Below are 12,585 nucleotides of genomic sequence, written 5' to 3'. Positions count from 1 at the left end.
TTTTTGTGAATTATCTGTGTTTTTCTTTTTAAAATTTAAATGTTAAAATTTTCTTTTTTTTTTGGAGACAGTCTCTCACTCTGTTGCCTATCCTGGAGTGCAGTGATGCAATCTCAGCTCACAGCAACCTCCACCTCCCAGGTTCAAGCAATTCTCCTGCCTCAGTCTCCCGAGTAGCTGGGATTATACCACACCCAGCTAATTTTTGTATTTTTAGCAGAGACAGGGTTTTGCCATGTTGGCCAGCCTGGTCTTGAACTCCTGAGCTCAAGTGATCCACCCGCCTCTGCCTCCCAAACTTCTGGGATTATAGGCATGAGCCACTGCGCCTGGTCTCCCTTTTTACTTTATATGCTATATAATTTGATGTTTTTTATGAGATGCCCATTTTACTTTTGTAATTTAAAAAAGGTGATATATTTAAAAGTAAAATAGCTCATAAATGTTCCCAAGAGGTTTAAATCATCTTCTGATGGCTTTAGCCCAGATAGCAATAATGTCATCATGGCCCGAGTCTGATTTTGTCCCTTCCTGACCAGTGGGGTGGTGGGGTGAGAACTGGGGATAGGGGCTGGGGTCACTGTTCCCCCCCGTACCCTGCCAACACCTGGCAGAGTGTCACCCTCAGTGCTCCTTACCACCTGAAGATACTCAGCTCGCTGCACCTCTGCCTCCTCTCCCTGAATTTCTCTACTTTGTTTTGATTCTCTAGCAACTTTGACTCTTTGAATGAAGACGATGCTGTGGAGAACAACCAGCTCGCATTTGATGTGGCAGAGCGAGAGTTTGGGATCCCTCCAGTGACCACGGGCAAAGAGATGGCGTCTGCCCAGGAGCCTGACGAGCTCAGCATGGTCATGTACCTCTCCAAGTTCTACGAGCTCTTCCGGGGCACACCACTGAGGCCCGTGGGTAAGCACCTGGACAGAGATTTTGCTTGGCCCCTTGGACCATCTCTGTCCTTGTCACTGAGTCTAACCGCTCCTAACACTGGTATGGTCTGTTCTGGGACTGCCCAGTGTGTTCCCCTTGACTGTGAGGCCAAACAGGGGTGACTCCACTCACCCAGCCTCTGTAAGTGGATCTGTATGTCATTTACATCTTGAGTTTGGGGGGACGGAGTCTCGCTCTGTCACCCAGGCTGGAGTGCAATGGCACAATCTCGGCTCACTGCAAGCTCCGCCTCCCGGGTTCAAGCCATTCTCCTGCCTCAGCCTCCCGAGTAGCTGGGACTACAGGTACCCACCACCACGCCCAGCTAATTTTTTTGTATTTTTAGTAGAGATGAGGTTTCACCGTGTTTGCCAGGATGGTCTCGATCTCCTGACCTCGTGATCCACCCATCTCGGCCTCCCAAAGTGCTGGGATTACAGGCGTAAGCCACTGTGCCCGGCCAACACCTCCTTGTTATAGCCATACTTCCTGGAGCCTGGTTCCAAATCACAGTTGCACTTTTATTTCCCTACAGACTCTTGGCGCAAAAACTATGGAGAAAATGCTGACCTCAGCTTGGCCAAATCATCCATTTCTAATAACTATCTCAACCTCACATTTCCAAGGAAGAGGACTCCACGAGTAAGTTTTGGCCTGGTTTTTGTTTTATTTCCCATTGCACATGGATGGGGTATGAGGAATGGAGATTGTCACATTCTCAGACTGTTGAGGCTAGTAAGTTACATGGATCAGGCACTCCCGGAAAACGCTAGTAAAACTTGGATTAGTTATGAGTGTTTTTGGAAGTTCTTCCTGGCACTGTGTAGCTAGTTTCAATGACTTCAAAGTGTTATAGGAAGGACATGGTAGCGAGCTAATAGGACATATTGGTGAATGCTTTTAGAAGTAAATCAGATCAGCTCTGCTTCCTGAGGAATGGGGATGAAATGATTTCTCACTGTGCTGAGCAGTTTAGAACTTGATGGCCATCTTAGTGGCAGAAGTGCATGGTGGTGATGCCCCATTTACACATTTGTTCCATTAATTTGTATTTATTCATTCATTCAACAAATATATATTGGGCTCTCCTATAGGTCAACTTTAGGGCTATAGTTTTCGTTTCTGATGAGGGGAGCAAATATACGGAAGTGAACAATATATGGACCTTGCCTTTGAGGAGCTCAGAGCCTAATAAAGAGGCTCCCAAATGTTCTCAACTTATAGCACCCTTAGTGTCTCCGTAACTTTTTTCATGGGGCCCCTATACCAAAAGAAATACCTAACAGTTTCATTTATTAAGTAGTTAAGACCAAATAACTTAATAGGAGCATTTTTCAAGGTGTCTGACAGACATGATAGTGTTTTCCTAGAAAATTAAAAATATTCTGTGGCACCTCTGTGAGTTCACATGGTGCCACGGGACATAGTTTGGGCATCACATACCTAAGGAGCAGTGACAGTTTCGTGTGGATGCTAACATCTTCGTGGGAGGCATGATGCCAGTTCTCTTGCTTAATGTGCCCACTTTACAGATAAAAATGGAGGCCTGTGGGCACAGTGGCTCATGCCTGTAATCCCCACACTTTGGGAGGCCAAGGAGGGCAGATCACCTGAGGTCAGGAGTTTGAGACCAGCTTGGCCAATATGGTGAAATCCCGTATCTACTAAAATTACAAAAAATTAGCCAGGCATGGTGGCAGGCACCTGTAATCCCAGCTACTTGGGAGGCTGAGGCAGGAGAATCACTTGAACCCAGGAGGCGGAGGTTGCAGTGAGCTGAGATTGCACCATTGTACTGCCTGGGCAAGAAGAGTGAAACTCCACCTAAAAAAAAAAAAAAATGGAGGGCTAGAGAGGCTGGGTGCCTCGGCCAGGTCACCTGCTACTCTGTTGTACTTCATTGCTTTGCCCCTACCCCATGCTTTCTTCACACTAATTAGTCCGCTCATTAAAAGGCATTTGTTGTGTGTCTAGTTATAGGACATACAGAAGTGATGTGAGTCTTGACCTTGGAGTCCAGTTGGGAAGATAGGGAGCAAACTGAAAACCAAGGGTCCGAACCTTGGGGAACAACGGAGTTTGAGGGGCTGGCAGAGGCAGAGCAGCCAAGAAAGAAGATGGGAAGAGGAAGGGACAGTTGGAAAGGCAGGGAGGGAGTTGGGAAGCCCAGGGAGGAGAGCACTTCTACAGGATGGGCCCTGGAGACTGTGCCAGGCAACAGGGAAGCCAGCCAGGGTGAGGGCTGAGGACAGGCTATGAGATGTGGATGCATTGGGGCAGATAGCAAATGTCAGAGTTCTAAGACTAGAGTGGGGAGGTCCTGGGTTGGTCAGTGGGAGCAGACAAGAGAAGATGGGTGGAGGAGAATAGGACCAGAGTGAAGGCACTGGAGGGAGCAGGGGTGGCTTGGGGTGGGGGCAGTTGTAAGTACCTGTCCAGAGCTTGCCTGCCCTCCCCAGGATGGCAGGGTGCCCTCCACCAACAAGACAGTGGGCTGGAGGCCTCTGCAAGTTTCTGAGTCTCTCTAGGTGGCCAACAGTCTCTTTAGCTTGGCCAAGGCAGCCATATCCAGTCAGCCCCTCTGCCCAGGATGGGGTGGGGCTGCCTAGCCTCTTTCTTTCCCTGGGCTGTGTGAGCAGTGGTCACTTTTTCCACTGAGGCCTGAACTCCCTGCTCCCTGGGATGCTGCAACAGCTGTTTTGCCAACTCCAGGAGCAGTATACTTCATGCTTCTGTGGCTCCCTAGCTCTAGGAAGGAATGGGCTAGCAAGGCCTTAGCTGGGCAAGGAAGATGGCAACAAAGCAGTTAAAATGATGAGCTGCACCCAGCCGCTCTCCGCCTCTGAGGTGGCCCCACCTAGAGGCTCTGCGTGAGGGCTGCATTGCCCACCGTGTTCCCACTGAGCAAATGGGGCTCTCTTCTGGATACCAGTGAGCAGCTTGTTCTACCTCCAGCCCAAGGACCCTGTCTTGGGCTGTTTGGCCCCAGGCAAGCCAATCAGTGTTTCTTGAAGCTCTCTGAGCCAGACATTTACTGCCTTTCTCCATTCACTGCGTCTCTCCCACTTGGCCCACAGTCGGAACTGGAGAGGGATGTTTCAACCTTTCACTCACCACACCTCTGTTTATGGAGTGACAGAATTGAAACAGCCTGGCCAGCACTGGCTTGGGACCTGGGGATGGTTAAAAGTCAGGAATCAGCAAGGCTGGCCAGGCCTTCCAAGGGCTGAGGGCCTTACTCCACTTCCCTCTGGCTCTGCTAGAAAATGCTTGTGGTGGAGGGCTCTGCCCAGCCCAATTCTGGCCCCTTTTGAATCCTGTTCAGTCTTCTTCAGGGTGTGTCCCTTGGCTACCCATTTTGAGAGGAGTCAAGGCCCATAGATCTGTTCTCTCCCACAGCCTCATTTAATCTTTGCACTCTGCCCCATTTTTGGATGGGTAGAGATGTGGCCATTGAGCGAAGTGCCTGGCATGGGCATTACTTGTTCTCAGAGCGATGGAGCATTTCCTCTGGGTGGGTTGGGTGGTTTCATAAGGCTACTGGGTCACTACACTGTGCCTTTGGCCATCACTGAAATACCTCTGCATTCTGTCTACCATTCAATGCCAGCACAGTGATCAGGGCCACATAGAAAGTACCTTCCTCCTTCGTCCCATCCTACCAGATACCTTGTATCTGAACGATTTTTTGATTTGGGAATCTAATGGCAATGCTTTTTGGCCTCAACATTTCCCACTAGCAAAGAACGCTGAGTCCACCCTGGTCTGGTCCTGCACAGCCACAGGGGATGTCTGCACATAAGACTCTGAAGTCCATGCAGACTTCCATGTCTGTACATAAGGGCTCCCTCACATTTACACCAAGATATCAGTACAACAAAACACGCAGCCCTCAATGACCCTGCTCATCAGCCCTTCTGGAGTGGAGATACAGAGTAGGCACGCTTGCACAAATCTGTACAATAGCCCTCCCCGCAAATACAGACAATATCTGTACATGTAGGTGCATCTGTGTTTGACCTTCTTCCCTGCCCCTCCCTAACTTCCTCTCCATCTTCCAGAGGAATATCTTGATATGGGAATTGAGCTGTGAGTGCACATTTGTTTATAATGTGGCATCTTTATCTGAAGAGGATACACTGGTTCTCTGCTGAGTCAGGCTTAAGAACCTCCCTCCTGATTTTCACTGACGATGTTAAATTCTTCTTTTCCCCCTAATCTTATCTTCCTGATAACATGCAATCCAAGCAAGATGTATCAACTTCAAGCAAAATGAAAGGCTTTTTTCTCCATCAAGGATCTTGTTTACTTTTAGAGAGAGTAACTTTTCCGTCCCACCATGAATGGTAACCCATTGGGTTGATTCGTTCTGAAAACTGGGCAGCCCATGCCTGGAAAAAGGAGAACTTGGGGACGATATTTTCCCTTAAAAGGCCCTTGGTCTGCTTCTGCAGATCTGTCTGTGGTCCCGGTGAGCACCTAAAAGCCTCATAGCAAGGGACAGTTCCTGGGGGCTCCAGGGCTCTTATCATCATGCATGCAGGTGACACCTGAACATATAACCATGGCGTCTCTCATTCCTGTGTGCATGGCACACACACAGACATACACCTTCAGACTCACAATACCTACCAGTACTCTCCTAGACCTACCATACATGGTGACACCTGTACTTATGGCCACTGTGGTCATTACTGTACACATATGCAGAGCACTACTTTTTGTCCCATCCTGAGCCCACTCCTTGGGGGATAAAACAGAAGTTGTCACTTGTCCCTGGAGAGCTCATCCCAGAAGCCAGATGGGTGGCCCCAGGTTTGATCCTGCTCAGCCAGGTCCTCCTCCTCCTCCAGCACTGGTCCCTGACAGAGTGGCATTCACAAAATGTGACGGACATTTTTGTCAGTGTCTGGTCTAAGTGGTCCAGGTTCCCCTCCCCAGCCCTCCTCTTCCTGAGCCGCCTGCGCAGACACTTTCTGAAGAGCCGGGTGGCATTATGTGCGAAGGTGCCTCTTCCTTCCATCCACTCATTCGACAACCATTTCTCGAGTGCCTATTTTATGTGGAGTTCTCCTCAGTACTGGGGCTGCAGCAGTGAACGAAACAAGCAAGGACCCTGCCTTATGAACTTCCTCTCACCTCACTTCCCTGACTTCTCTCACAGAACCACATACCCAGCAGCCAAAGCTCCCCACTAGGTTTCCAAGACTTCTCATTGCAGAAGTTTAAAGAAGCCTTGGGGGAGTTAAGGGTGCCGCTTTCCAAGGCCAGGCCAGCACAGGGCCCTGGAGTACCCCTCCAGGTGCCTGCAGGTCATGGCTGAAGCTGTTCTCTCTCCTTTCCTCTGTGCAGTCTCAGTCCAGGATTCAGAGCTGATTTACAGATTGGCAATGCAGTTAGAAGTCAAGCAGACAAACACAGATTTACATCTGCTGGGGATTTGGCAAATGTTCTAGCCTCTCAGAAAGCTCCTTTGCTTGTCTGAAAAATGAGGGTAACAACATGTACATCATAGTATTGCAGCAAAGATGAGGCGAGCAAATGTGTGCGGCAGGTCTGAGCACTGTGTCTGGCAGGTGGAAGGTGCTCAGTAAATGATAGTTCTCTTCCTTTAGAAATGATGATTAAATGAAGACGCTTATTTTCTCAAAAGACGAGTAAAGCGATCTGGCTTGAACCCTTGGTTCTGTACTGCAACCACAATCAATAGAGCCCTTTACAGCATACAAAACACTTTCATATACATCCCATTTGCTCTTGTCACCTTTGGAGGAAGGCTGGGAACACATTTTCATGCCAGTGTTTAGATGGGGAATCTTGGACTTGGGGAGATTACATTTTGATAAGTCATGTAGGTGGTAAATGTCAAAGCCAGAAGTAGAATTTAGATGTTTAAAATTCTGTTACTCTGCCAAACACGGTATCTCATGTCTGTAATCCTAGCACTTTGGGAGGCCGAGGTGGGCGAATTGCTTGAGGCCAGGAGTTCAATACCAGCCTGGCCAACAAAGTGAAACCCTGTCTCTACTAAAAATACAAAAATTAACCTGTGTGGTGGTGCACACCAGTAGTCCCAGCTTCTTGGGAGGCTGAAGCACGAGAATCACTTAAATCCAGGAGGCAGAGGTTGCAGTGAACCAAGATCACACCACTGCACTCCAGCCTGGGCAACACAGCAAGACCCTGTCCCCAAAAAGAGAATAAATAAAACAAAATTCTGTTACTAACACTAGCCTCACCAATAGTGTCTAATACTTGTACAGTAGTACCCTCCTTATCTGCAGTTTTGCTTTCCAAGGTTCCAGTGACCTGTGTTCACCCATGGTCCAAAAATATTAAAAGAAAAATTCCAGAAACAATTCACAGTTTTAGACTGCACACCATTCTGAGTAGCATGATGAAATCTCACAGCATCCCACTCCATCATGCCTGGAATGTGAATCATCCCTTTGTCCAGCATATCCATGGTACACTCGCTACCCACCCATTAGTCACCTTAGCTGTCTCAGTCACTAGATCAAAAAAACAGCATATCTAGGGTTTGGCAGTATCCACAGTTTCTCACTTCCACTGGGGGCCTTGGAATGTATCTGCCATGGATGAGGGGAGACTACTGTCTAGCACTTTATAGTTTAAGAAGTGTTTTATATCTGTGATTTCGTTACCCTCACAACAGCTTATGGACTAAACAATAGAAGATCCCTTCTTATAGTTAAGGAAACTGAAGTCAAAGTAGTTGGATGGTTTTCCTGAGATCACACAGCTGGGAAATAATTAGTACCAATACTCAAATCCATGATTCCTTGAAGAAAGAGCTCTCTTGCTGATATCACTGGCCATCTTCCCAACTATCACAGCTGCTGCCCAAATCAACAAAACCATAGCCTGCAATGGCCAACCTCTCCTCCTATGACCCATATCTAAATTATTCCTGGGCTAGGCTATACCAGCTAACCAAATATAAAGTTTGTTTGCTTTGAGCTAAAATCACATGAACTTGGGCAGTATGGGAACATGGTTATCTTGTGCTGATCAAATAAATGTTCAGATTGGCAGATCTACATCTTTGATTTTTTTTATAGGAAAACCAATTAATTTAATAAATGCCTTTTGGTATATAGACTCTTTCAAATCATTGGGAAATCATGATAAGAAAGTGTTCTTAGGGCGGAAGAGCTGGAAACCTCAATGGGAAAAGAATGTAAGTTATTCTCATGTTCTCTTTGGGCACAATAAGTATTTTCTTTCTTCTTGTACTTTCAATTCTTTGTAGAGTGAAACAGGGTCTGAGGAAAAGGGAGCACTGAAGTAATTATGGTTCACAAATATAGATATACAGATAAGAAAAAATTAGATAAATCTGTAGGTTCGAATGTTCTTAGCCTTGCTCTTAGTCCGTGCTTCAGTGTTAAATTCATAAGGAAAAGTAGAAACCATTCGGGTATGTGTGTTGCTAACTTTTCCATAGACTACATTTCGTTGTCCCATGGGTCAGAGTGGGTCAGAGAGGCTGAGGTTGTCCCCGTCCATGTCATTTATTCCCCCTGAAGGATTTGGAGTCTTCTTAGGAGCTGCTGGCTGGGCACGGCCTTCCCAGGAATGCCCTTCATAAGCCCATGGCTAATATGGCTGTCTTCAATCTATCTAGGCTCCAGTGGAACAGTCCCCCTTGTTGAGAACAAAAGAGAGTAAAATGTTTTGCCCTTTGGAGGAAAAGCCAAATCCTCATTTAAGGTAGAAACCAAAAAAAAAAAAACAAACAACAGAAAACCCTAAGATTATGTGTGAAGCATTCTTGTTGGGTAGGACATTCTGTACTTTCACAGGCCCCAGGTTTGGGCTGGCCAGAGCAGCATTCCCAGGCTGTGGAGCTGGGGGTCCAGACAGCCTGTTCCTCTAAGACCCAACATTGTTGCCAATAAGGTCATCTGTTTCTCTTGGTGTTTGCCCAAGCTTTTGGCTTAACATCATTTCCATTCACAGAATAATGATTTATTAGAAGCTGAGGGAAACGTTCAAGAGAAGGCAGGGCCCTTTGATGTGTTGTTTTGTGCTGCCTGGGGCAAATTTTTGAGCAAATATCAATGGACTAAACTATGGTTGATCTTGTCTCTAAAAACAAAACAATCTGGTGCTGGTAAATGTGGGGAGAGGGCAGGGGATGAAGAAGAGGACAAGAGACTAGGAAGCAGGTACTTTCCGTTGGAGGGAGGGAGTGCGCACTGGGTTGTGTTTGGGGCACCCATAGCTAGGGTTGTTGTTTCAGAACAACCCGGAGGTGAAAGAATCCTCCTGTGATTGGGTAGATTAGGATTTATGGGGCTGATTGGGCTGTATGCCTGGATTTGAGGTGAGCAGGTGGTCTGCAGCACTTCCCCCTGCATCCAGAATGGTAGAAAGGCTGGATTTAATGTGGCCCTGCGATGGAGGGCCCCTCTGAGACAGTAGGAGGCTCCCTGAAGAAGCGATCTATGGTCAGTGGGACATGGCCCCCTGGTTCTGACAGAGCTTGCTCTTTGGAGAAGGCTCCAGTGGCTGAAGACTGGTAGCATAAAGGTCTTACCCTAGAAAAGGATGGGGGAGCCTAGGTGGACCCTAGCCCAGCGACAAGGCTAGACTTACCCATGGGTACAGAGGAGTTACTAAATTCAGTCTTTCCTACTCCAGCCATAGCATCAGCTCGGCCTCCAGAGTTCTGCTCATTCCCTGAGGAGACAAGCCTGATAGCTGAGTGCCCTCAGGGAGCCCTTGCAGGATGATGCAATGGGCTTGGGTAGAGCAGGGCTTTCTGGATTTCAATGTCCAGATTCAGGCAGCAGAGAGTGGGCTGTGAGGGGTTCTCATAGGGCAACCATGTCATGTGTAATCTAAACCAGGAGACTTCTGACAGTGAAGGGGGCACTGTTAACAGTCAGGCTGGGGCTAAAAAGCAGTAAATCAGAACTACACCCACCTCCAGCAAACCAGGCTATATGGTCAGGCTAGTCATCAGGCTATAGTTAATGCTTATTTGAAGTTAATAAAATACTGTTTACTAGTATCTGTGATGCTGACTGAATTGCAGACTTGATTTGCCATCAAATCCCTGGGCAACTTATTTGAGTCCTGAGAGTCCGTGTGAGTTGAACCCGGTCACCCTCTTGTAGGAGAGAGGCTCCCTGGGTGCAGAGAGACCCCAGGTGGTCTCCATAAGGCAGTACACTGAAAGCATCAGCAGACCTGGCTGTGGCCTTGGGCAAAGCATTGAACTGCTCCGAGCCCAAGGCCACATTGCAATGGAGATCATCCCTGTCCTGCTTATGTCACTGGGATTCTTTTTGCTTTGATATTTCATGAAGATCTTTTGGGATGTAATTCTGGCCCCTTCTGACGAAGCCTTGGCTGCTAGGTGGCGTGAGGTTCTCTCCACTGTGCCTGAACAAAACTCTGTGACAGCATTTGTCACAGTGCAGAGCAATTTACTACCACGCCTGCCTGTAGGCTGACAGCTGTTTGTGAGCAGGGACACATCCACCAGCTCAAAGCCAGCCCTATACCCTCAGGGGTCTTAGTGGGACTGAAGCCCTTCGTGGCCCCCTGAGCTCACCCTGCTTTCTTGGCCATTGCAGGTGGATGGTCAAACTGGAGAGAATGACATGAACAAACGGAGGCGGAAGGGCTTCAATAACCTGGACGAGGTTTGTGTACACAGTGTGGGTTTAAACAGAGGCTCGTTTCCTGACAACCAGTGGCCACAGGCAGCCTCACTGTGATAGCAGCCTTCCTTCCCTCTCTCATGAACCACTGGGTTCCAAACTTGGCGTGATGGAAAAACAGTTGGGGTTTTGGATCTCGCTTCACTATTTACTAGCTATGTAACCTCGAGAAACACAAGCTCCCAGGAGGTGGTTCATGTCTGTAACATGCAATGATACACTTGAAATACATGAAACTTTGCAGGACTTTTAAAGATGAATAAGATGAACATGGTATCTGACACATGCTAATCAATATACAGCCATTATTAATAGTAAATAGTAAAGAGGCATCAGCACTCCCACTTTTCTCCCAATCATCGTTTGTATCCCTTTGCGTTTCCTTCGCTTCTAGTCTTTAAGGCAAATGTCCTGGTGCCCACAAGTGCCACCTTCTGGTGAAAGAAGAAAGTTACAGGTTACTTTGTCAAAGGAGAGCCTGAATCTCTCACCTACCTACCTGCTTCTGAAAAATTGATCAAGCGGAAAGAGTATCAGTTCCTGCTTCCCTGGGCAGCTTTTAAAAGAGACCTGAGATATACACATCATTAAAAGAAAAACCATTCCAACTCCATAAGCATGCATATTGTCAGCGAAGTGTGGGATGCCAGCTTTCGCCAGCCTTCTGGCTGACCTCAAAATGATGACATAGAGGCATGAGGGATGAGCTGTATAATACATTGATATCCTATGGATAGGAGGTAGAAGGGACTTTTCTACTGTTTATGGTCAAAGAGTTTTTATTGCTGTATATTTGCTGACATGGTTGTGTGTGTCTGACTTGCTGCATCTCACAACAGTGAGCTTTATAATAAATAGAGTCATGAGGTTCACCTTAGGGAAAGCAGCAGCCAACCAGCCAACCCATTATCTGTGATGGTCAAAGGGAAGCACTGACAAAGGAAAACAAGTTTAGTTCACATCTTAAAATATCAACAAACCCATTCTACCCAATCAGTTCAAAACACCTTGGGTTGAACATTTGCCTAGAGCTTCTTGAAGGTGCACTTCAAGAAGCACTGTTGCTTCTCTACCTCTTGGCTGTGGTGTAAGCAAGAAGCCAGCAAATAGAGACACAGAGAGGGAGCAGAGGCTGCACAGGGCTACAGACACATTCCATTTCCCCAGATTATGGGTGTCGGCTCTCTAGCTTCAGGACATGGGATTTGCTCCTGCCTGTTCCCAAGAAGCTTCCCTTGGGTACACTTTGTCTCAGGCGGAAGTCTTTTCTTGCCTTTCACCCATGGCTTATGTAAGGGTATGTGAGTGTTGTTTCTGTTACTGGCAACACAGGAGTTGGAGTGGGAAGAAATCTGGTTTGTGTCTACCCTTTCTGAGATGGCCCTGGACAGTCTCCTGGGGCAACGGTTTGCTTAAACTCAGTTTTAACAAAGCGATATTCTTTCTAAATTCTTGCTACTCAAAATGTGATCCAAGATCCAGCTTAGGGGAGTCTTGTTAGTTAGTCAGCAGCTGGTTTCTTGTTAGAAGTACAGGCTTTCAGGGCCCACCCCAGACCTACGGAAAGCAAATCTGCTTTTGAGGATCGATTTCCTGGTGATTTGTAGGCCCGTTGATGTCTGAAAGTGCTGGCCTGTCTGGCCCACTGTCCTGGCTAACTTTGGTCTTGTACAAACAGTGATCACCCAAGTAAGCATACCCCTTCCCACTCAAGCCTGTACTGTTGTGCACAGTTACATTTCACTTTGAAGGAGGGTGTGCCTCTTTGGTTTGTGTTTGTCCGACACTCAGAGTGGCTCTACATAAAAGGTTTCCGTGGGGCTGCCACACCTAGGGATCTTTTTTAAAAAATTAACTATAGCTTGCCTTTTCTGGTGAATTTCTTCTAAATGAACACAACTTTGTTGTCGTGAGAATGTCTCTTCCTGTGAGGGACATTCCTGGTGTCCTTGGGAAA

The 12,585-nt window shown here is 47.2% G+C and overlaps 1 protein-coding gene across 4 annotated transcripts in view; it reads left to right on the top strand.

Annotated features, from left to right (window-relative positions):
- The window catches only part of MICAL2 (microtubule associated monooxygenase, calponin and LIM domain containing 2), a 126,896-nt gene that overhangs the window by 88,790 nt on the left and 25,521 nt on the right, over positions 1-12,585 (top strand). For all 4 annotated transcript variants that reach the window (XM_011954274.1, XM_011954277.1, XM_011954276.1 and 1 more), the window contains exons 13-15: positions 713-912; positions 1,469-1,575; positions 10,542-10,610. In XM_011954274.1, the coding sequence (XP_011809664.1) occupies positions 713-912; positions 1,469-1,575; positions 10,542-10,610 (376 nt within the window). The remainder of the gene's footprint in view (positions 1-712; positions 913-1,468; positions 1,576-10,541; positions 10,611-12,585) is intronic.

The sequence above is a fragment of the Colobus angolensis genome, unplaced genomic scaffold, assembly GCF_000951035.1.
Source record: "Colobus angolensis palliatus isolate OR3802 unplaced genomic scaffold, Cang.pa_1.0 Scaffold380, whole genome shotgun sequence".
In the NCBI taxonomy this organism is placed as follows: Eukaryota; Metazoa; Chordata; class Mammalia; order Primates; family Cercopithecidae; genus Colobus; species Colobus angolensis.
This window is presented reverse-complemented; position numbering and strand designations above follow the sequence as displayed.